The following is a 21985-nucleotide window of genomic DNA, read 5'->3' on the forward strand; positions in this document are numbered from 1 at the left end:
AAAGTTCTGCTATCTCATTCTTGCAGGACTAAAAGTGAATTTGAGGCCCCCACAGAATTCCCTCACACCCAGGTAGATCAGATACATTAAAAAACAGATAGACACAGTTGCCAACATATTTCTTTGCCTGTGTGTGCACATGCTGCATGCATTTATTGTTCCAAGTCAGCACCTTCTCTGGGCCCGAAGCACAGCTGGTATTATCTGTGCCCATCATCCAGCTGCAAACTCCTCAGGGCAGGGACTCTTGTCTGTGTGTGCAATTTGCAGTACCAAACAAATGGCAAGATTGAAAAAAACTGACTTACTGGGAGAGTTACTTTTTTCAAGTGGCATTCCTTTTCCAGTAGTCCATAGATATATTTAGTAATGATCTGCAAAAAGGAAACAGAATTTAAGGCACTTACACAAATTGCTCATTCATTCGTAAGTCTTAGAGAAGTAGGTTGATCAAAAAGTATTTCTTTCAAATATTTGTGCATATTTTGCTCATATAACTAATTACAAGACATGAAGCTTCATGAAAAAGGTTCCTCCCTTCCTCTTAATATATGCAGCTTGCTTGTACAAAGCAATCCTAACTATACCTGTGACTCCACCACCTGCTGCTGTGTGAATAATTATGTGCCTCAAAACTAAGGATTATGACCAATTAATGTATACTCAGGGGTACGAAAAAGGCTCTCTTTTTTCAAAGAAATACTTTAAAAGCATTTTTTCCATGAGCAGGGCTCCTGAAACCCTCTCCCCTGCAGGTTCACTTCATGAGCTACACAGTCACCCTTGCCATTTCTATTCACTGAACAGGAGAGGGGCAGGTCAAAGGTGTTCTAAATAGGAAAAAAAAACCTTGACTTTCCCCACCAAGCGGGGGCGGGGGGGAGAGGGAGAGGGAGAGGGTTAAGCCTGTAGTCCTCAAGTAGAAATAAAGCTGAAATTAAGACTTGAAGCAAAAAAAATTAGTGAAAAGACCCAGCAAAAATCAACATAGCCACACTAAACATTGAGAGATCCTTCCTCGCTACTTCAAATTTAACAAAGCTTGTCGGGACTTAAAAGGTATGCAAAATATCTTGGGAAACTTTTTTTTACCCTTACATACTGAGAAAATTGATACATTAATTTTGGAGTTCAGCTGTAAGACAAATTCTCCATGCTTCACTCATACTGGATTACAAAAACAGTTCTAAAATAAGTGCTTGGACTTCTCTGGCTATAGAAGTAGAAACAATGGCAAATTAAAAAAGGGGTAAAAGTGCTCATTAAAAAATCTCAAATCGGGGCCTACCACTTCATTTGAACCTGGGGAATTACATTTAAATTTCAGACTGGATACACAGTAGAAGAGCTTCGGTACAAAATAACAGTCAAAGAAAGAATATTTGGGTGCAAATACACCTGGTGTTGCCTAATCCAATCCCTCAAGGCCTCAGTTAGAACCATATAAACCCCCAGCATATTAAGCAACACCAGAAATGAAGTTGTAACAAAAGCTCTGAGTGAAGGCATCTTAACAATGCACTATGAATTTAGCGACTAGGTGAGAAAGCATAAGCTTCCACTTTAATTTTACAAATTCAAAATGACCAAATAAAGTTTCAATGAATTTCAAGTCTTTACTATACATACGTGAGCAGCTGTACAATACAAACATTTAGAACATATCTGAATCAATTCAATGAACTGATGAAAGCAAATTAAAAAGCAAAAACAATGCTGAAAAGGACAAAAACCTTTACTAGGATTACACGAATTCTCTACTATTCTGTCCAAATACATTTATTGACAGAATTACATTCAAAAACCTTTAAGGCTTTAAAGAAAATCAGTCTTACTAAATATTAGTATCTACAGGGAAACTGCATTTGGAGAGGGAACTTAGCTGTAAGCAATGAGTTGATTTAAGACATGTTTATCCCCTAAGCAGTATGTTAGGAACATGCATACAGTGTAATTTTACCTCCAGGGCCAAACTGTTTATGGTTCACTGAAATCAACTTCAGTATTATGCCAACAGTAAAGCAGTTAAGTTCCTGCAGTCTCAGATGCTGATGGTGTACAGACGTTTAAATTAGTATAATGATAATACGGCCTCAAACACAGGGATTTTGTTTTTCATGCAAAATCTCGGCATGTATCGATCTCCAATGGCTAGAAGAACAAACTAATGTATCAAATATACTAAAAGGACATTTAGGGAGAAAAACATATTTGCTGTGAAGGAAATATATATGAGATACTATTTATAAAAAATACCTTTTTTTCTTTATTATTTTCTTTTCCATTCTTCTTCCCCCACCCTCTACCTTTTTATTTTTCATTTTGGTCTCATCTATTCAGAAGATAAACTCCTTACAGTTTTTATGTATTTCTCCAGAGTCTAGCACACAATGGGACTCCAATCCCAATTGGCCCTGTAGCTATTACTCTAATAAAATTAATGAAAAAAAATCAGGAGTGCTGACACAGTCCAACTGCATAAACTGTTACAAACAATGAATGTAGTCTATATATTTAGCTAGGAAGACGTCATTAAATACAGCAAGGACTGGCATTATTCTAGCAGATGAAGAGCACCAAAATACATTAAGAATCCGGCCATGCCCTCTACTCCAGAGGCTAAAATAGGTGGGATGAAATATGAAATATTCAATTACAATGTTATGCAACCCCATTTTTTTTTATTTAGATGGAACAGTATAATTGCTGTAATTGCTGCTATTTATACGTATCTCAGAGGGCCAGCACAAACATATCCCAATTTAGAACATGGCTGAATGAATATATAACGTAGCTTATCTAACACTACAATTAGAAACTTCTGCATTTAATGACTTCTGATATTACTGATGATATACAATTGTCCAAATAAAAATTAAAAGATAGTTTTTAAATTTTACCTTTTTGTCTTTTCTTTAAGGTATATGGAAAAATGTCTGTGCTTAATTCATAGATTCATAGATTGTTAGGGGCTGGAAGGGACCTTGCAAAATCACTGGGTCAACCCCCTGTACAAGGCAGGAAAGACAACTGGGGTCAAGTGACCCCAGCAAGGTGATCGTCCAGTCTCCTCTTGAAGATTTCTAGGGTAGGTGATTGCACCACCACTGGAGAAAGCCTATTCCACAGTCTGGACACCCTAGCTGCGAAGAAGTTTTTCCTAGTGTTAAGTCTGAACCAGTCTTCCAGGAGCCTGTGGTCATTACTCCTGGTTTTTCGCAAGGGTGCCATGGTTAACAATTGTTAGCCGAGCCCCTGACATATTCCCCCGATGTAGCAGTAAGCTGCTTACCAAGTCCTTTCTCAGCCTTCTCTTTTTTAGGCTGAAAAATCCCAGGTCCCTCAGCCTTTCCTCATATGGCTTGTTGTGCAAGTCTCTGATTATACGGGCGGCTCTTTTCTAGATTTTCTCAAACTTTACCATGTCCTTGTTGAAGTGTGGCACCCAGAACTGGATGCAGTACTCCAGCTGTAGTCTTACCAATGCTGAGTAAAGTGGAATAATCACTTTCTTGTTTTGCTTGAAATGCACCGATTGATGCATGCCAGAGTATTATTTGCCCTGCTGGCTACAGCGCCGCACTGATGGCTCATATTCACTGTGGTCTATTATTACCCCTAGGTCCCTTTCAGTTGTGGTACTAGCCAGTTTGGTGCTGCCAAGCCTGTAGGTATGTTGGGGATTGTTAGTCCCCAGGTGAAGCACTTAACGTTTCTCGACATTGAACTTCATCTGGTTCTGATCCACCCAACTTGCTAGCCTGTCCACTCATATCTCCAGCCTATCTTCAAGCGTGACCACGCTCCCCCATAACTTGCTGTTGTCCAATAACTTGGCCACTGAGCTCTTCACTCCCACATCCAAATCATTGATAAAGATGTTAAAAAGAACTGGTCCACGCACCGATCCCCAGCCACTTCTCGCCAGGACGACACAGATCAGTTCATTAGAACTCTCTGGGTCCTACCCCACAGCCAGCTTCCTACCCACCTGTCATGCAGCTAAGCACACAATCCTCCAATTTTCCCATGAAAACATCATGAGATACCAGATCAACAGCCTTTTATAAGTCAAGGTATACAATGTTGACCTCCTCTCTCTTATCCAGGTGGTGAGTTGTAGAAGGAGATGAAATTGGTAAGACAAGGCCTGCCTGCAACAAAGCCACACTGGCTGTCATTCAGAATCCTACCTTCTGCACGCTTATCACAGATAGATTCTTTAATGAAATTTTCCAGGATTTTCCCTGTCACAGAAGTTAGACTAATTGGCCTATAGTTACCTAGGTCCTCTCTCCTTCCCTTCTTGAAGACAGTCACTGACCCTCTCCCAGTCCTCAGGGACCTCTCCAGAGCACCACAAGTTTTGGAAGGGTTTCACCAGAGGTTCTGCAATGACTTTCACCAGCTCTTTCAGCACTTTCAGATGAAATTCATCTGATCCTGCTGACTTATATATGTCTAATTTTTTTTTAACTGATCACACACAAGTTCATTGTCAATAGCAGGAAGGCTGTCATTCCCACCATGCCCATTCTGTGCCCTATCTGGCATGATTTTACCCTTGGCCCAGTGAAATACGAAAGCAAAGTAGTCATTCAGGAGTTGAATTTTCTCCTGAGTGTCAATAACCAGCTGTCCTGAGTTGTTGAGCAATGGCCCTACACTCCCATTTGTTTTCCTCCTGTTCCCTATGAACCTAAAGAAGAACTTCTTGTCCTTGATTTCTGTTGCTAATTTTAGTTCAGTTGCTGCCTTAGCCTTTCTAATCTCCCTACAAGTGTGGGCCATTTTTGTACAGTCCTCCTTGGGGACTGTCCCAAGCTTCCATTGTTTGTACATCTCTTTCTTCTTTAAGAGGACCATGATTTCCCTATTTAGCCAAGACAGCTTCCCAGCCATTTTGCTACCTTTCCTCTGCATGGGAATGGACTTCCTTTGTGCTTCAAGGATCATGTCCTTAAGGAATGACCACTCTTAATGCATTCCTTTTGTCTTCAGTCCCTGGCCCTGTAGCACTTCCCCTACTACTGTTCTGAGCTTGTTGAAATTTGCATTTCTGAAGACCAAAACTTCAATCCTGCTATCTAATTTGCCTGCCTTGCAACAGACAGTGAACAGACAGTAATCATAGCTATGTAAATAATCTCAGATAGTCATAAGGCACAACCTCTTGGTTCCAGACTCTCCAAGAAGACAAGACACCAAAAATGTAACTTAATAAATCCAGGGCCTAGTTAAATAATTTGGTAGTGGCAATCTCTCAATTTGAAGAGATTCTTTACCATGGCTCATAGATGGGTCTCAAGGTGACTTAAAAGCCCAATTCTTGAGGCAAAAGGCCCACCTGCAGATGTTACAGGTCTTTCACACGGAAGAGTAGGCCATAGGCCAGGATTTTTCTCCTTTCCTTCCTTTGCACCCTCTTTTCTGCTTCAAGGGCGAGATGTTTTACCTTGAAACTGGCAGTTGCTTGATTAAGGTTGTGACAGCACTGGAATTGGTCAGCAGCCAGCTCCTCCCAAGTCTTGATATTGGCATCCATTTTTTTCAGACGGCTTCATTGTGTCCTTGTATCCACAGCAAGATCTTGGGGCATTACTAAGCTTGGAGTAAAGCACTTATTTTGGTAGTTGAGTCAGGCATCCACAACCCATCCCTGGCCCAGCAAAGTTGGTGTTTGAGAATCACTGACTCAATGCTGGTAACATTGGCTTTAGCAAGGATGCTAGCATTTGTGTCGCAATCTTACCATTCGATGAGGAGGATTTTCAGGAAGCCTCATTGGTGCTGCCTCTCCAGGCTTTTGAGATGACGACAGTAGGTCATCCATGTTTCACATCTGTTGAGGGGAGTGGGGATGATGGCTGTATTGTAGACCTGGATCTTGGTGTCTTTCTAAAGATTGCAATGAATAATGATACACCAAATCAATTTCTGAAAGGAGACACTCAAGCAGAAGATCCTCTGCTGGACATTCCCATCTATGTTCACTCTGACAGACACAGCTATCAAAGTAGGGGCCAACTACCTCCAGAGTCCTTTCCTCAATGGTAATTTGGGGAGGGAGGTCACATTTGTTGCCTGAGACAGGCTGGTAGAACACTTAGTCTTCTCAGTGTTGATGGAGTGGCCCAAAGTTCAGTAGGTTTCTCTGAAAAGATCCAGCATGGTGTGGAGGTTTTCCTCAGTGAACACAAGGATGCCACAGTCATCAGCATATTGAAGGTCAGGAATGGTTGTTTGAGTACTTTGGTCTTAGACTGAAAACATCCCTTATTGAAGAGCCCTCTACCTGGTTGGTATTCAATATCAATTCCAGAAGAAAGGTGGTCTGTAATGAGAACTAAGATGACTGTCAAAAAAGTGGAGAACAGAGTTCGGTTGATGACACATCCTTTCTTGACCCCAGTTGAGATGATAAATATATCAGTCTCTGATCTGTTACATAAAACAGTCATAGTCATCTGGTCATAGAGAAACCTCAGGACCTTGATGTACTTCTCCATCCAAATCTGGCCAGTATTTCCACAAGTCTTTGCAACTAATGGAAACAAAGGCCTTAGTGAGATCAACGACGGCCATATACAGCATCTGATGTTATTCCTGACACTTTTCTTGGATCTGGTGGGCAACAAAGATCATGTCAATGGCCCCACAAGATGGTATGAAATACACTGAGATTCTGGCAGGACTTCCTCAGCAAGAGGTAGCAGATGGCGAATACAGGCAAGGGTTTTCCCTGCTGTGGAAAGGAGAGCAATAGCTCAATATTTCCCACACACAGACTTATCTCTCTTCTTGAGGATGGTATTCCTCAGTTCCCCAGGGATCTCTTTGTTGTCCCAAAAGTGTAGAATAATTTTATGAAGGCTCAGTACCAGTTCCTCACAGTCAGCCTTCCAGATTTCAGCAAGTATGCCATCTGGTTCAGTAACCTTGTTGCCATCTGTCTCAGTAGCCTTCCTTGATGGTATGCCAGACTTCTTCTAGGATAAGAGGGTTGGCAAGGGATCCTTTTTCAGGGTGTTGGAGACGGATTCAATGGTCCTATCCACTACAGTGGAATCATGGTTCCTCAAAGTGCACTTTCCACCTACCTTGGATAGAGTCAGTGCCTTTGAGGAGCACCGAGACATCCTGCAATTGCAGGAAATTAGGACTGTGGGACACTGGGCCATAGACGGCCTTCATTGTCCAGAAAAAAATATGCATGTCATGTTTTTCAGCAGAGATCTGGGTCTCCTTGACTTAATTTTGCTAGCTGATTTTTTATTTCCCAGTTACTTCAAGGTTTGACTTTGAGGAGCTGATACGTATCCGTCTTTTGCTGAGATGAGGTGTCATCTTGCCATCTTTTTTTAAGGTAAATGGAAAAGTGTCCATGTTTAATCATAGCTACTTAAATAATCTCAGTTAGACATAAAGGAACAACCTCTTTGTTCCAAAGTCTCCAGAAGATAAGACACCAGGAATACAACTTAATAAATGGTCTAGTTAAATAACTACATTCTTCAGCAATAACTTTTCCAACAGAAGTCATCCTTCATACTGTTATTCATTCCACCTTGCGGAGGGCTGCCATGAGTCATGTCTAACTCTGTTTCACCTGGTAAAGGACTCTTCCTATTAACTTGGCACCTTCATCTGATGCTAAAGGTGTTGGGGAACAGGCAGTTCCTTCCTTCCAGAAATGGGAAATGCCATCTCTATTCCTAATTCCTACTCTACTCCCAATTCCAGTTTATCAGGAAACTACATCATTAAGCAACTAACCAACATTTCCAAATGACAAGACCCAGTCCTCATGGGGGACTTCAGTTACCATAACATCTGTTGGGAGAGTAAAACAGCACTGAATGGGCAGTGCAGCAGATTCCTGGAATTTGTTGGGGGTAACTTTTTGGTACAACTGGTGGAGAGGCCAATTAGTGGGGGGAAGTTATTCTTGATTTGCTACTCACAAACGAGGAATTGGCTTGGCTTGAGACTGTAAAGGTAGAAAGCTACTTGGATGACAGTGGGTGTCTCTACGTATGCCACTAATGCTATAAAAGCTTACTGCACAGTAAACAAATATGCTCCCAACAGGGATGGGCTTCTGGCACTGAAGATTTCTCTAGATCTCCCCACCCAGCTCAGGGCTGGCTGGGAACTGTCCTGCTTCTGAGACAACTCCCAGCCAGCCCCAGGCTGTACTGGGATTCCCCACCCACCCTGGAACTGGCTGGGAACTGTCCCACTTCTGGAGCAACTCCAGCTCTGCAGGGATTTCCTTGCCCAGCCCAAAGTTGCCTGGGAACTGTCCTGTTTCTGGGGAAGACGCTAGCGAGCTCTGGGCTGTGTGCAGCAGGGCTGGTCAGGAAGCAGTGGTGATGTGTAGGGGGTGCATGTGCACCCCGAGAGCGCTGATACAACCCCTGCCTGGCTGCACTCACCGTTTAGGTGATGGGCTAGGGGGGCGGGTGGGAGGGCTGGTGCCCCCCCCTGCAAGCACCAGCCGATCGCTGCAGTCACTCCCAGAAGTGGCCACAGCCACTCCCCGAAGCAGCTGCAGCAACTGGCCACATCAATTGGCAGGATCGGACATGGGGGGACTCTCCCCTCCCTTGGGTAGTGAGATTAGCAGTGGGGGGACTGCCCCCCCAGTTGGTGGGACTGGTCATGGGGGGGGCACATGTCCCTGCTGACTAAGATGGCACCAGCTGCCCATGCCAGGAAGTATCCCACTTCTGGGGGCAGCTCCAAGCCAGCTCCAGGATGTACCCTAGAAACTGAAGGAACTGGATGAGATAATTCCAGAACCACTGGTGATCATCTCTGAGAACTCATGAAGATCAGGTGAGGTCCCAATTGACTGGAAAAGGGCAAATATAGAGGCCACCTTTAAGTAAGTGAAAAAATGGTTCCAGGAAATTACAACCTAGTCAGCCTGACCTCATCCCAAAAAACAGGTGACCTGGGAAGATTATGGAACTGGTCATCTAGGAGTTATTTCTAAGCACCTGAAAAAGAACAAGGTGATCAGGAACACCCAACAGGGATTCATCAAAAGTATGTCACTCCTGACCAAACTAATTTCCTTCTATGACAAGCTATGTGGATAGCTGGAGAGCACTGAACATGATATACCTTTAGCCAGCAAGATTCTGAGACCATCTGCCACAACATTCTTATTAATACGCTAAAGCTGGGGTTAGAAATGTTTTGACAGAATTATTGGAGAAATGGTCCAAACTCAATCAGATGAAATTCAATATGGAGAAGTTCAAAATCCTGCATTTGGGATGGAATGAATCATATATACATGCAAGAATTGGGGAAGGAGTGACTGGGCTACACTACTGGATAAACAGACTTTGTGGTCACAGCAAACCATAACTTGAATATGTGCTCTTGTTGCAAAAAAAGCCTGTAAACTAGACTGTATTAGTAAGAGAGTCACTTGTAAATCAAGGGAAGTGATTTTTCTGCTCTATTCAGTGGTAATGAGGGCCTCATTTGGAGTATACTGTGTCCAGTTTTGCTCCCCTTGCTTCAAGAAAGATGTGGACAAATTAGAAAGAGTCAAGCAGAGAGCAACAGAAGTGACTGGATACCTGGAAAATAACATATGAGGATAGACTGAAAAAACTAGGGCTACTTATCTTGAAGAGAAAACTGAGAAGCAATCTGAAATCAGTCAGCAAATACCCAAGCAGTCATTACATGGAGGATGGAGGTAATCTATTTTATGTGACCAAAGGGGAGCAATGGTCTTGAATTGCAGCAAGAGAAATTTAGGTTGGATATTAAGAACTTTCTCACTATCAGTATGGTTAAACATTGGACCAGGCTGCCCACAGAGGTTGTGGAATCTCTACCCCTGAATGCTTTTGAGAACAAGTTATAGAAACACTTGACTGGATGGTTTAGTCAGGGATGATCCTGCCTCAAAAGCACAAGTTTGAACTACATCAATGGGGGCCAACTTTTTTGGCAACTATACCACAAATTAGCTCTGCACTCTCCCTGAGTGCTGCTCCAAACCCTTCTCCCTGCCTGGTCTGTTGCTCTGTTTCCTGCCTGCCTTCCTCTATGCTCTCCGTCCCCTCTCCACAAGCCATGTGCTACATAGAGAGTCTGCCTGTGCCATTTGTGACATGCGTGCCACAAGTTGGCCACCCCTGGACTAGATGACCTCCTGAAGTAGGTCCCTTCCAACCCTATTATTCTACGATTCTATACTACTGAACAAATAACTGCACTAAGAAGCTACCAAATTGCAATAAAATTAATTTTACAAGTTGCCTTAACCACTGGATCCCTAGGCAGCTGAAGGGAAGGCAAAAACCAAAAGCATGTTACATCATTCTGGCAGTGAGGAAAAATTCCTTCCTAGCTTCAAGATGACTAAACAAGGCCCATAATCCAGTCTTACTGTAGTCCTAAACAGTGAGAAGGAGCTTTCTTCCAAGTACGTATTTGTACTCCTGTGCAGAGAAGCAATAAGCTTGTGCTGCAACCACTCAGATACAAAGCCCTTCTCCTCATGCCTGAAAAAGATAAGAAGCAGGGAGCTGAAATCCCTGCAGGGGTTTTCAACCTTTTTTAAGGAGTGTAACCCTTCTGGTGGGTACTTCTCCTGGACTGTACCCCCTGGACGAGCTGGGGAGAGGGGGTCCCCTGGCAGCTGGTTGACAAGTGGTGGGGGTCCCCCAGAGGCCAGCTGATGAGCGGGGGAGTGTCCCCTGGTGGCCAGTCGATGGCGGGGGCGGCAGGCAGCAGTGCATGGCAGCAGGCAGCAACAGCAGGTGGCAGTGCGCTTCTCAAGTACCCCCACTTCTCCACACCACTTCCACGTACCCCTTGAGGCCTTCCCAAGTACCCCCAAGGGTACATGTACCCTGGTTGACAACCCCTGTCTTATGGGGACATGGCTTATCTTTCTGTAACACCTCTGAAGCTAACAGAGATGGGAGACCCTGATGTGAATGTAGCGGAGTGAGGGTATTTGTTCTGAGTTATTAAAATTATGAGTGTTTCTCGTGTGTATTAAAAATAAGGCTCCTCTATACATTACATGCAGCACACAATTACCTGGTTAATTAAACAATTGACTTATACTGGCTACATATGCAAATTAACTATGGTGCCTTAAAAAGGTCCAACCAGCTATAAAGTTATTGCTGGAAAATGTGTAATAACTTTTTAGCTGGTTTCTATCCAGCTCTAATTTGCCTGTGGCTTGCAGCTGGGAGATCACAGCAATGTATGTGATCCCTGCACATACACATGCACGTGTGGCATGGCAGGAGGCACAATTGTGTGGATCATGAATTAGATCCCATCACGCCTTTACCTGCAAGTGTATAGGGGCCCTAAGATTCTCTTTGCCACTGATATTTTCAGGCTGGTACTACTTTTCTATCAATAAATATTTTAACAACTTTACCTGCAGAATAGAAAAATATAGAAACTTTTATAAAGATAAGCCTTGGGTTCATTAATACCTTTCATGGACAGCAAATGTGTTCTCCAAACACTGGTCACAGCAAGCATTATATTTTTATAATGAAAAATGCCTTATTGGTGATTGGGGGACAAGGCAGTGTGATGATGAGAAATGTAATTTATTACACTTTTCAAAGGCTATAATCAACAATCTCCTACATATACAGTGAGGCATGACAACAGTGTCATCTGCATCCTTGCCTGTAAGTCCTCTTTGTATACGTAATGCAAGGAGTTGATGTCCCAATCTATGTTATCATACATCTGCAGCCAAATTGAAATCATTTTCTGCCTGGTGTGAACATTAGAGCTGTAGCTCCTGCTCTCCATCTAGTATGTGAAGAACTGATTTCCTACATATACAATTATGTTTTGTTTAAAAATAATCCAAGCAGAGACAGAATCCTGCAATACGAACCATGATTTCATGCTCCCAATATTTCTACTGCTCTGTATCCAGTAAGTATGTTTAGGTTTTACTTTTTTGTGGTGTTTTTCTTTTTAATAATGGAAAAATTGGTCATATTTTCAAGAGAGCTCCGATTTTTTCTCATTTCTCCCATTTAAAGATAAGTAGTAGAAATAAATGGCCAAATTTTGACAGAAATCAACTCATAATTTGCTGAGCACTTCTGAACCTGTCCTTTATTAAGGGCCAATATCACCTCTGAGCTGGGGCAATTCTTTTGAGGAGCTCTGTCTCCTTTGTGCCCCTTTTTTGCTCATGAAATAAGAAAAAAATTGGGAGGCCTGTAATCTAGGCCTCAGGTCTCTAATATGGTGGACCCAAGTCACATCCATTTAGATACATTTCTTTTAGAATGAATATTTCAAATCTGTAATCTTACTGTGTTCTTTATAAAGATCAAACAATAATTGCACAGAGACAAACAAAAACCAAAATGTTCAATTTCTGACATTTCTCTGCTATTCAGTAAACAGTTGTATAATTCACTGGCAAAATACATATAATTTCCCTCTAGATAGCTCATCCACATAGATGATAACAGCTTCTTCCTACTACCTGTTACACTTTTAGCTGAAATGGCAGATGTCTGTTTTACTGATTATAGAGTTATTCGGCTCCAACCTTCCCTAACACATACAGAGTGTTAAGGACAGAATTTCCAATTTGCAGTTTTCTTTTTAAAAATCCTTGGAAATTACCTGACAAAGGAACGATGTTAAAAGATTGAAAGACACAGAGTCAAAGACTCAAAAGTTAGGAAATGCAAGACTTAAGAGGGAACCACGCAATCTACCTTAATTCAACCCACTTGGTTGAATATATTATGAGTCTCTAACTACATGCCCATCTACTTATTCTAAAAGATCTCTACCCATTCAGTGAATAGGATAGGGAGTAAATGAGATAGAGGATTACAGGAAGAGAAAGGACATACTTTCCTGTTAGCATTGGAATTCAGAAGAGCTCAGTTCTACTCTTACCTCTCCAATGGTTGCAAGACTATAATGGTTGCACCATATTCACTGGCACAAGGGAACCTTTTTAAGGGAATAGGGGAAACCAACATTCTAGCACATTTAAATTCCTGAAGCCTTGACTTGGCTTTATTTAAGGCTGCTCTTGCATATTGTATATATATTTTAGCTTCTAAAAAAATAATTAACAGAATGATTTGTTAAAAAAAAAAATCTTTGCAATCTACCATGCCAGAGCCAAGTAAGCGAAAGATCAATTGACTTTTATTAGTAAACATTTAGGATTGGGACCCCCAAAAAAAGATGACAAATCCGATAAGGAAATACAGATCGCCTGAGAGAGGGACTAACAATAGAGGGATGGGGGTGAGGAGGGGAACGCAACTGGGTCACAGGAGATACAATGTTAGCCAACTAAGCCTGGGGGTAGGGAATGGGGGGAAGGGGGAAGGGGAGGGAGGGGGTTTGCGACGCTGAGAGTGAAAAGAGATAGATACACACAAACCCGTTACAATGGTCCGCAATGGTGGAGGAGGTGGTTCGAAGGAAGTGTCTTAGTCCAAATAGAGTCTCACCGTGGGGGTCCTCTTCGGGTGGAGCGGGGTCATCCGTGGTCGAAGAATCCTCTCGAAGTGAATGTCTGTCTGGTGCAGAAGGGGGGCGGTTCAGGCGGTCCCCTCCGGGTCCGGTCCAGTGGCAGCTCGTCTGGTGGGGTCAGAGTACTGGTGGTGGCCTGTGATATGTTCCATGTAGATGTCGCAGGACCAACGGATGGTGTCGGACACCATGAGGCAGTGCATCAGCTTAGCGTAGTGGCGGAGACGCAGCAGGCATGCAGGACGCTCTCGTTGCTGGGGTCCCAGGCTCCGAGTGTTCCCACGATGAGTGCGTTGACCGTCACGTCATAGCCGCAGCCCCTCAGGGTGTCAGCCAGCAGGGCGTACTTCTTCCGCTTGCAAGCCTGGACGTCAGTGAAGGCTTGGCACCGATTGTCAAAGAGGATGGTGATGTCCACGATCATGACCTTCCTGGCTTCTTCGTTGGTGATGACTATGTTGGGTCGCACCTGGCTCTCACAGCCCAGGACAGTGCAGTTCACAGAGATCTCCCCCGCTGTGGCCAGGATGGTCCTCACCAGATGGTCCTGGACGGCATTGTGGCAGAGCTGCCAGGCTTTGGTGTGCCGCTTGCAGCAGCACAGCACATGGGGGAGGGTCTCTGCCACATAGCTGCACCATGGGCACCTCTTGTCCTGGTGGCCAAAGCACATGGTTCCGTTTGGAGGCAGGCAGTTGAGGCAGGCACAGTGGAGGAAGCGCCAGCCACAAGCACGTGAAGCTCCTGCTGGGCATGAAGTGGGTGCTAGCATCCCACGTTGAGGTGATGTCCAAGACCTTGCCCTGGTTGGGTTTGGCCCTCAGGTCGCCGGCGTACTTGTTTCGGACGGCGTCCTTCAGAAACCTCTCCAGGAAGGTCCTTGTGCGGGGCATCATGGTGATGTGGTCAGCGTGCAGGGCTGGTTGCAGGGAGACTCCCAGCTCTCAGCACTCCTTGGTCCACGTCCAGGCACAGCCGATGCGTTTCCCAAGGCGGTGCGTGGCGTTGTGGGCTCGGCTCCATAGTGAGGCAAAGTCCCCGTCATTTCGGCTGAACTCGCCCTCCAGCAAGCCGCTGAGGAAGGTGGCCAAGTCTTGTCTGGTTGGCTGCCTCGCAAATCTACATATGGCTAAACTCCAAGGGAAATTGAAAACTAAGGGCCAATTCAAGAAGGTTTTTAAACATTTGAACAGTCCTATCAAAATCACAACGTTAGACATCTTTAAAATGTGAATTCTGAAGGCAGAAAAACAGAAAACAGCTGCCACAGGAAACTGATATATTCATTAAGGATAGAATACGTTATAAATTTTAAAAAATCTATGTACACAGAGTAGGGGAAGAGAGAGCCTTCCTGCTCATTGCTGGGTAGCTCAGTTAATAGAGAATCATGTCTTTTAACTGCAGATCCAAGGTTCAATTGTCTGTGCAGGTCCGTGCTTCTTTTGCCAAACCAATGATGGTGGATGCCAGGGAGAGTAATAAATAAGGGGGTAGCTCATTCTATCTGCACGCGCCTATAACTCCTGCCACTGCCAGAGATAGGATACTGGGCTCTATGGACCACTGGTCTGACATAATATGGCACTGCTTGTTTTTGGTGCTATGCAATTACTGTTTCATGTATCCAATCCTATCCCTCAGTAAGCAGAGGCTAAACCATGGCAATGTAGCCCCTTTCACTCGGGGTTAAGCTACCTGGCTTAGTTTAGTTTCCATTTATCATAGGCTGGTAACCTATCTGTCTATAACCTGAAGTTTTGCAAAAACTTAAATGCTAAATCATAATAACTAGAAATAAAAACTGGGGTTGGGGGGAGGGTAAGTCTGGGAAAGGTTCATACTAAAACAAATCTAGTTTTTAAATAATAAAAAAGGAAAAAAAATCACAAATAGAAAGTTTCAGCAATCTGACTGACACTAAAAAGAAAAAAAAAGAGGAAAAAATAACTGACTTACTGGTGACCCTGTCCAAAACAAAGATGAGCAAAATACACCATAACTCAATTATTTGTTTTATAACACCTACATACTACTCCAGCAAAGTTGTTACAGTCTACACCATGTCAAAAATCCATGCCAGGATGCAATGAAGTGCACTGAGCCTTGGTAACAGAGTCTCTTCCCTGCTGTGCTTTACATCCTGATTCTCATAATTTGGTTTTCTCTGATGTGAATTCCCATTTTCAAATACAACCCTGAGCAAATCTGTCCACTAGCATGCAATATACAAGAACATGTCAGAAAATCCAGGGCACAGGGAACAAGTAATAGGCAAAACAAAAAAACCCATTCCAGTCCCATAGAAACATTGATAGTTTTTAAAGAAAAGTTGCTATTAACATTTATTAAGAGGGCTGAATATAGACTTGGAGAAAGAACTGGAGAAAGGATACACATCTAAACCATTCTTTCAAATACAGCATATACCACTTGCTACTAGAAGTCATTGATATCCATTGTTCATTAGGTTTATGAGAATAAATTAGTCTTTGATACATTCCTTACCCACAAGTATTCGTATCACAAAAATAATCCATCACCACAGTTATCACTCTCCAGATAGTCTCAGCAATAGGCTTAGTAAGGAGACTGAACTACCCTCTCAAAGTGATTGTTCATGTCAGAAGTGAGGATTATTGACAATTTTTACACTCATTCAGTAGACTTCTGTTTCCAGGGATATCAACCCCCAAAATGGTCCATGTCAGAATTCTGGGTTAGTTTTATAAAGGAATGTCAACAGCATGCTGTTTCTGCTGGCCAGTGTCCTTTTAGCATCTGTAAATTTCCTTATGGTACATTAAAATGCAATTTCTTTTCAGTCATGTGTTAGGAGGTTACCAATCAACCACATGCTTTCATAACTGCATAAGGGTCATTCCCAAATAAGGTGATAGTTCAGCATTCTGCTGTATTTTACACAAAGGTTGCCTATACACGTGCAGTAAGGCGGCACAATGCATCAAAGCAGGCTCGATAAATTGAGTCTGCTGGAGCACGATCATTACTGTGCTCCAGCAGACTCCAGCATCACGTGTGTCAGCATCCCCATGCTGAAAAATAGCAATGGAGGTGCTTTAATTGAAGCTCATTCTATGAGCTTCAGTTAAAGTGCCCCTGCCACCATTTTTCAGCATAGGGACACTGATGCATGTGACACTCCAGCTGCTTTCCTTAAAGTGGCTCTCAGAGCCACTCTAACTAAAGCATACCATCCACCCCCCCCCCCCCCCACTCTCAAAGCAAGTGTATAAACATCCCAAGTTTCCAAACTATATATTTATAGGAGTAGAAAGAAGTGTTGTGGTCAAAATTTTTACTAGAGTCTATAGAGCTGAACAAGTAATAGACATAAGTTTTGAAAAATTTTCCATAAATACTGTGGTATTTGCAAATGCCCAATTTTCATGTTACCTTCCCATATATCCATATACAAATCACGTAATTAACTAGGCTAAAAGAATTTTCTTTCTGCAGTTATTGCTCCTTCATTTCTAGGCTTATGTCTCATAAAATACTTGAACACCAATAAATGCACAATGTTAGATACAATAAGGATAAATTACAATTTAAACTATTCTTTTAAGGAGGGACTGTTCAAAAAACACTGAAGTTTGAAAATTCCCATCATTTAATTCAGTCAGTCATGTTTGAATTAATATGTCTTCAGCTGCACTAAACAATAACACAAGTTCTTATTTAAAAGAAGGCATGAAGCCCATTTGACTTTTAGGTTCATTTGCTCGTTGATATTTCCCCCCCACACATGACCATCATAAAAAGAGTCCATCGTTCCCCAACAAAACGGACTTGTCTTGAGGTCCCACACATGTATCTATAATTTACCTATAAGTAAGCTTTCCTAACAGCAGTGTATTCTCCTAGTATGTACACGGAGACCAGTTTCCAGTTTCCTCAGCACTCTGAAATGTTTCTAGTAGTCAATTCTGTCTTAATCTAACTACTTATAGTCGTAAAGCAATCTAATTCTCTAAGAAAATACATTATTAATGTATCAATGAATTAATATTAAATTTTCTGAGAATTAAAATTCAATCCAAAAATTTTATGCTGTTCATCACTACAAAAAATTCTGTCAAGACATTAAGGCAGAATCTGAAGTCTGGGTGTTTTACCTCTCAAGCTTAAAAATAAGAAAATACAAATCACGGGCACCTATACACGTGACGGAACTCTGCTCCCACATCTGCTAACTAGCGCATGTTGGAACAACTTGGACAAGGAGGTGGAAAGCACTCTGTCCACGTTTGCTGATGACACTAACATGTGGGGCGAGGTGGACACACTTGAAGGGAAAGACAGGCTGCAAATTGATTTAGACAGACTACAGAAGAAGTGGGCAGATGAGAATAGGATGGGGTTCAAAATAGATAAATGCAGGGTGCTGCACCTTGGGAGAAGGAATCCACAGCATACATACAGGCTGGGGAGTTCCCCTCTTGAAAGCACAGAGGTGGAAAGGGATCTTGGAGTCATTATTGACTCCAAGATGAGCATGAGCTGCCAATGCCAGACAACAGCCAGCAAGGCCAGCCATACCTTGTCATACATCCAAAGATGCATCTCAAGATGGTCCAGAGAGGTAATACTCCCCCTCTATGCAACTTTGGTCAGGCCGCAGTTGAAGTACTGCATCCAGTACTGGGCGCTGCACTTCAAAAGGGATGTGGCCAGCCTAGAGAGGGTTCAGAGGAGGGCCACCCTCTTGGTGAGAGGGCAACAGGAGAGGGCAACAGTCTCCCTATGAGAGACTGATGGACCTGCACCTGTTGAGCCTCAGCAAGAGGAGGCTGAGCGGGGACCTGGTGGCTGCCTACAAACTCATCAGGGGAGATCAACAGCAAATAGGTAGAGCCCTTTTCTCCCCAGCACCACCTGGGGTGACAAGGAACAATGGTAATAAGCTGATGGAGAACAGGTTTAGGTTAGAGATCAGAAGGCAATATTTTACAGTTAGGGTGGCAAAAATCTGGAACCAGCTTCCCAGGGAAATGGTCCTCGCCCCTACCTTGGGCAAATTCAAGAGGCGGTTGGATGTTCACCTGTCTGGGGCCTTGTGAATCCAGCATTCATTCCTGCCTGTGGCAAGGGGTCAGGGTAGATTATCTGTTCAGGTCCCTCCTGACTCTAGCTACTATGGAACTATGAAACTATGAATCAAGTCTGCTGTAAGTCTGCTGAAGTATGCTAATTAGCATGCTCCAGCAGCCTCTGCATCATGTGCATTCAGCATCCCCATGTTTCAAAATGGTAGTGGGGGCACTTTAACTAAAGCTTTAACTAAAACTCATCTGAATACACGTCACTGCACCCCTTGCACTCCCACTCTGGAGCACATGTATAGACATCCCATGAGTAACAGTGCTGCTACAAATCAAAGGGATTTCTTTGTTTTACAAGATTTGTTTCCTCCCAAATTAAGAACTTTAAGACAAATATTAAGACCCTGTAATATGCAAACCCCCCCCCCAGTACAAGATTTTTTTTCTTCCTGAAAAGGTAGTCTAAAATTATGGTGCATATTATATATAAAAGCTAAACAATGAAAAACAATTGACATAATTATAATAAAAGTTACACATATCTCAATGAGATTTATACTTCTACAATTTTATCCTTATTTAGTGAGTACATCTTATACATGACATAATTGGAACACGTGATACAGCCATCAGCTACAACCTTTTTAACTTTGCAGTGTTTGGAGCAACAATATTTCATGAAAAATGCAGTGATTTCTAACTGACTGCCCTGTAACAAATTTCAAGTGGTGTGACTGACCTGAGACTTGCTACACCTGCTACCGTAAACTTTGGCTGAATAAGCTTTATTTTGACCCTGAAATGACAAAACTGCCAATAAGTAACAATGAACGATGCAAAGGAACATTTTGAAAAATAACACTTTTGGACATAGGCTTACTTAATACCTAGTGACAAGGAAAAACACCACACCACAACAAAAACCCTCAAAGTTGAATGGACTTTTTAGAGGCTGTTCACTGAACATTTAAAAAAAAAAAATCAATGGCATTCTATAAATCCACAAAAGACCTAACTTGGATTATAGTGTGGAAGGACAATTCATTAAGATAGAATTGACATTACCTCTAAGGGATTTCTTGCTTTTTCTACTGAAAGCAATTCAATTCAAACTTAACACATGGAAGCGATATTCTAGATTCTAAGTTGACTGATCACAAATAGGATCTTAAGAGCTTTTGAGAGATTTAAAAACAAAACAAAGCAAAACACCCCCCCACCACACACACACACACACACACACACACACAACCCATCCCATGAGTTAGCATATACTGTTGATATGATTTGACCCAGTGTTTGTTACATGGTCTTTGCTGACACCTGTTGGCTTACTTTTTGTTTGGTTGGGTTTTCTTTTTTTAAAATCATCTCCTCTTTCAGCACTCAAGCAAGTTTGGTGTTAGGCCTAAGAAAAATTCAATTGCTCAGCTACATAATAAACTGAACAACATTATGAAAATCCTCAGATAAGCAATTTTTAAAATGTATATTACAGAAGTAATTAGACATTAAAAACTCTTCAAATGTCAAAGGCAAACTTGATACTTACCACAGAAGACTTATAAGCTAAGACAAAAACCAAAAGGATGAAGACAAGAGAAACCATCAGATATATATAAAAAAAAGTCTTATCATTATGTTTCAGCACCTCAGTCAAGACATCAAATATTGGCTTATTTCTTGTAAGTTTCAAAGCAGAAGTGAATCATAAAAAGGAACCTGGAGGAAGATGGGGCAGTGACTTCTCTGATCATTCAAGTACAAGGAAGAAGTTTATGGGACAAGCATATCACTAGATACTCAAGTCGGCATTACTATCAGAGTAGATGGCCAAAATTCCATCACAGACCTAGGCAGCTAGTATCAGACTAATATAGCTTCACAGATTTCATAGGCATTAGGACTAGAAGGGACCTCGCAAGATTATCGGGTCCAGCCCCCCACCCAAGGGGCAGGAAGTCAGCTGGGGTCAAATGATCCCAGCAAGATAATCATCCAAGTGTTGAAAGTGTCCAGAGCAGGTGCTTGCACCTCCTCTGGAGGAAGTCTATTTTAGGCCTCGGGGACTCAGACAGTAAAGAAGTTTTTCCTTATGTCCAGCCTAAAACAGTCTTGCAGGAGTTTGTGACCATTGGGCCTTGTCGTCCCTCGGGGTGCCCTGGTAAACAGATGTTCTCCCAGTTCCTGATGCATACCCTTATATACTTACAGGCTGCCACCAAGTCACCCATGAGCCTCTACTTCTCCAGGCTGAAGAGTCCCATGGCTCTCACCCTCTCTTCATAAGGCCTGCTCTCTTCCTTTGATCATGTGTGTGGCTCTCCTCTGGACTCTTTCAAACTTCTCCACATCCTTCTTGAATTGGAGAGCCCAGAACTGCATGCAGTACTCCAGCTGAGTCCTCACCAAGGCCAAGTACAGCAGGAGGATGACTTCCTGGGTCTTGCTTTAGATGCAAGCCAGAGTTTTGTTTGCTTTGCCGGTTATGGTATTGCACTGGTGGTTCATCTTGTGGTCAATCATGACCCCCAATCTCTTTCAGTCGTGGTCCTAGTGAATGTAGCACTACCAAGCTTATAAATGTAATGCAGGTTTTTTCTCCGGAAGTGTGGCACCTTGCATTTCTCCATACTGAGTTAAGGCATGCTAGTTTTGGGAACTAACAGCACATTGGCACTCAGCCTGAATGGCCAAATATTCATTTAGAGCTAGATGGCCTTTTGTACAAGATGAGAGCAAGGTTCAAATTAACACTTTTTAAATCCATAGTAAAATGCCTTTACTGTTCTACCGTAGTGTCCAAGAGCAGAAGGAAAAGAGTCAAATGAAACTGGGGCTATATAATTTGAGTGGAAAAGAATAAGATAAGGATCATACTAAATCAAAGAAGGGTTGCATTTTGGGGGGGGGGGGGGTTTGGTTGATACAGATGTCAGCTGATTGCCTTAACAGAAACAATTTTAAAGTACATGGGCATTTTATATTTTGCCATTAAATAGTACTGTTGTTATTTTTTATTATGCTTGGCACCCACAAACTGCAGTGTAAAAGCTGTTAATTAATACATATAGTTATGAAGGACTCCTGAGATTCTTACCAAAACTGAGTGACTGATAAAAACTTGCTTGTGACTATTAATAGAAGTGATGAGCTTTCTTTCTAATACTCCAGGCAATGGTTTTGGTGTCTAATAATTTAAACAAAGCTCCCCCTTAAAGGAGAAAGACTTTCCCCCGAAAGCACTCTCCTGTAGGGCAGGGGTCAGTAACCTTTTACTAACGGTGGGCTAACAGTTGCAACCTGGCTGCCACTGCAGCCCGCCAATACCCTGTTGCTACTCCAACAACCCTGGTTGTGTGCAAATGGCTGCTCTCTCACCCTAC

At 42.6% G+C, this 21985-nt stretch overlaps 1 protein-coding gene across 5 annotated transcripts in view; it reads right to left on the reverse strand.

Moving 5' to 3' along the window:
• Positions 1-21985, reverse strand: part of FAM172A (family with sequence similarity 172 member A) — a 405744-nt gene that overhangs the window by 305965 nt on the left and 77794 nt on the right. For all 5 annotated transcript variants that reach the window (XM_019532373.1, XM_019532374.1, XM_019532375.1 and 2 more), the window contains one exon: positions 309-374. In XM_019532373.1, coding sequence (XP_019387918.1) covers positions 309-374 — 66 coding nt within the window. The remainder of the gene's footprint in view (positions 1-308; positions 375-21985) is intronic.

The sequence above is a fragment of the Crocodylus porosus genome, unplaced genomic scaffold, assembly GCF_001723895.1.
Source record: "Crocodylus porosus isolate Cpor-Errol unplaced genomic scaffold, CroPor_comp1, whole genome shotgun sequence".
Lineage (NCBI taxonomy): Eukaryota > Metazoa > Chordata > Crocodylia > Crocodylidae > Crocodylus > Crocodylus porosus.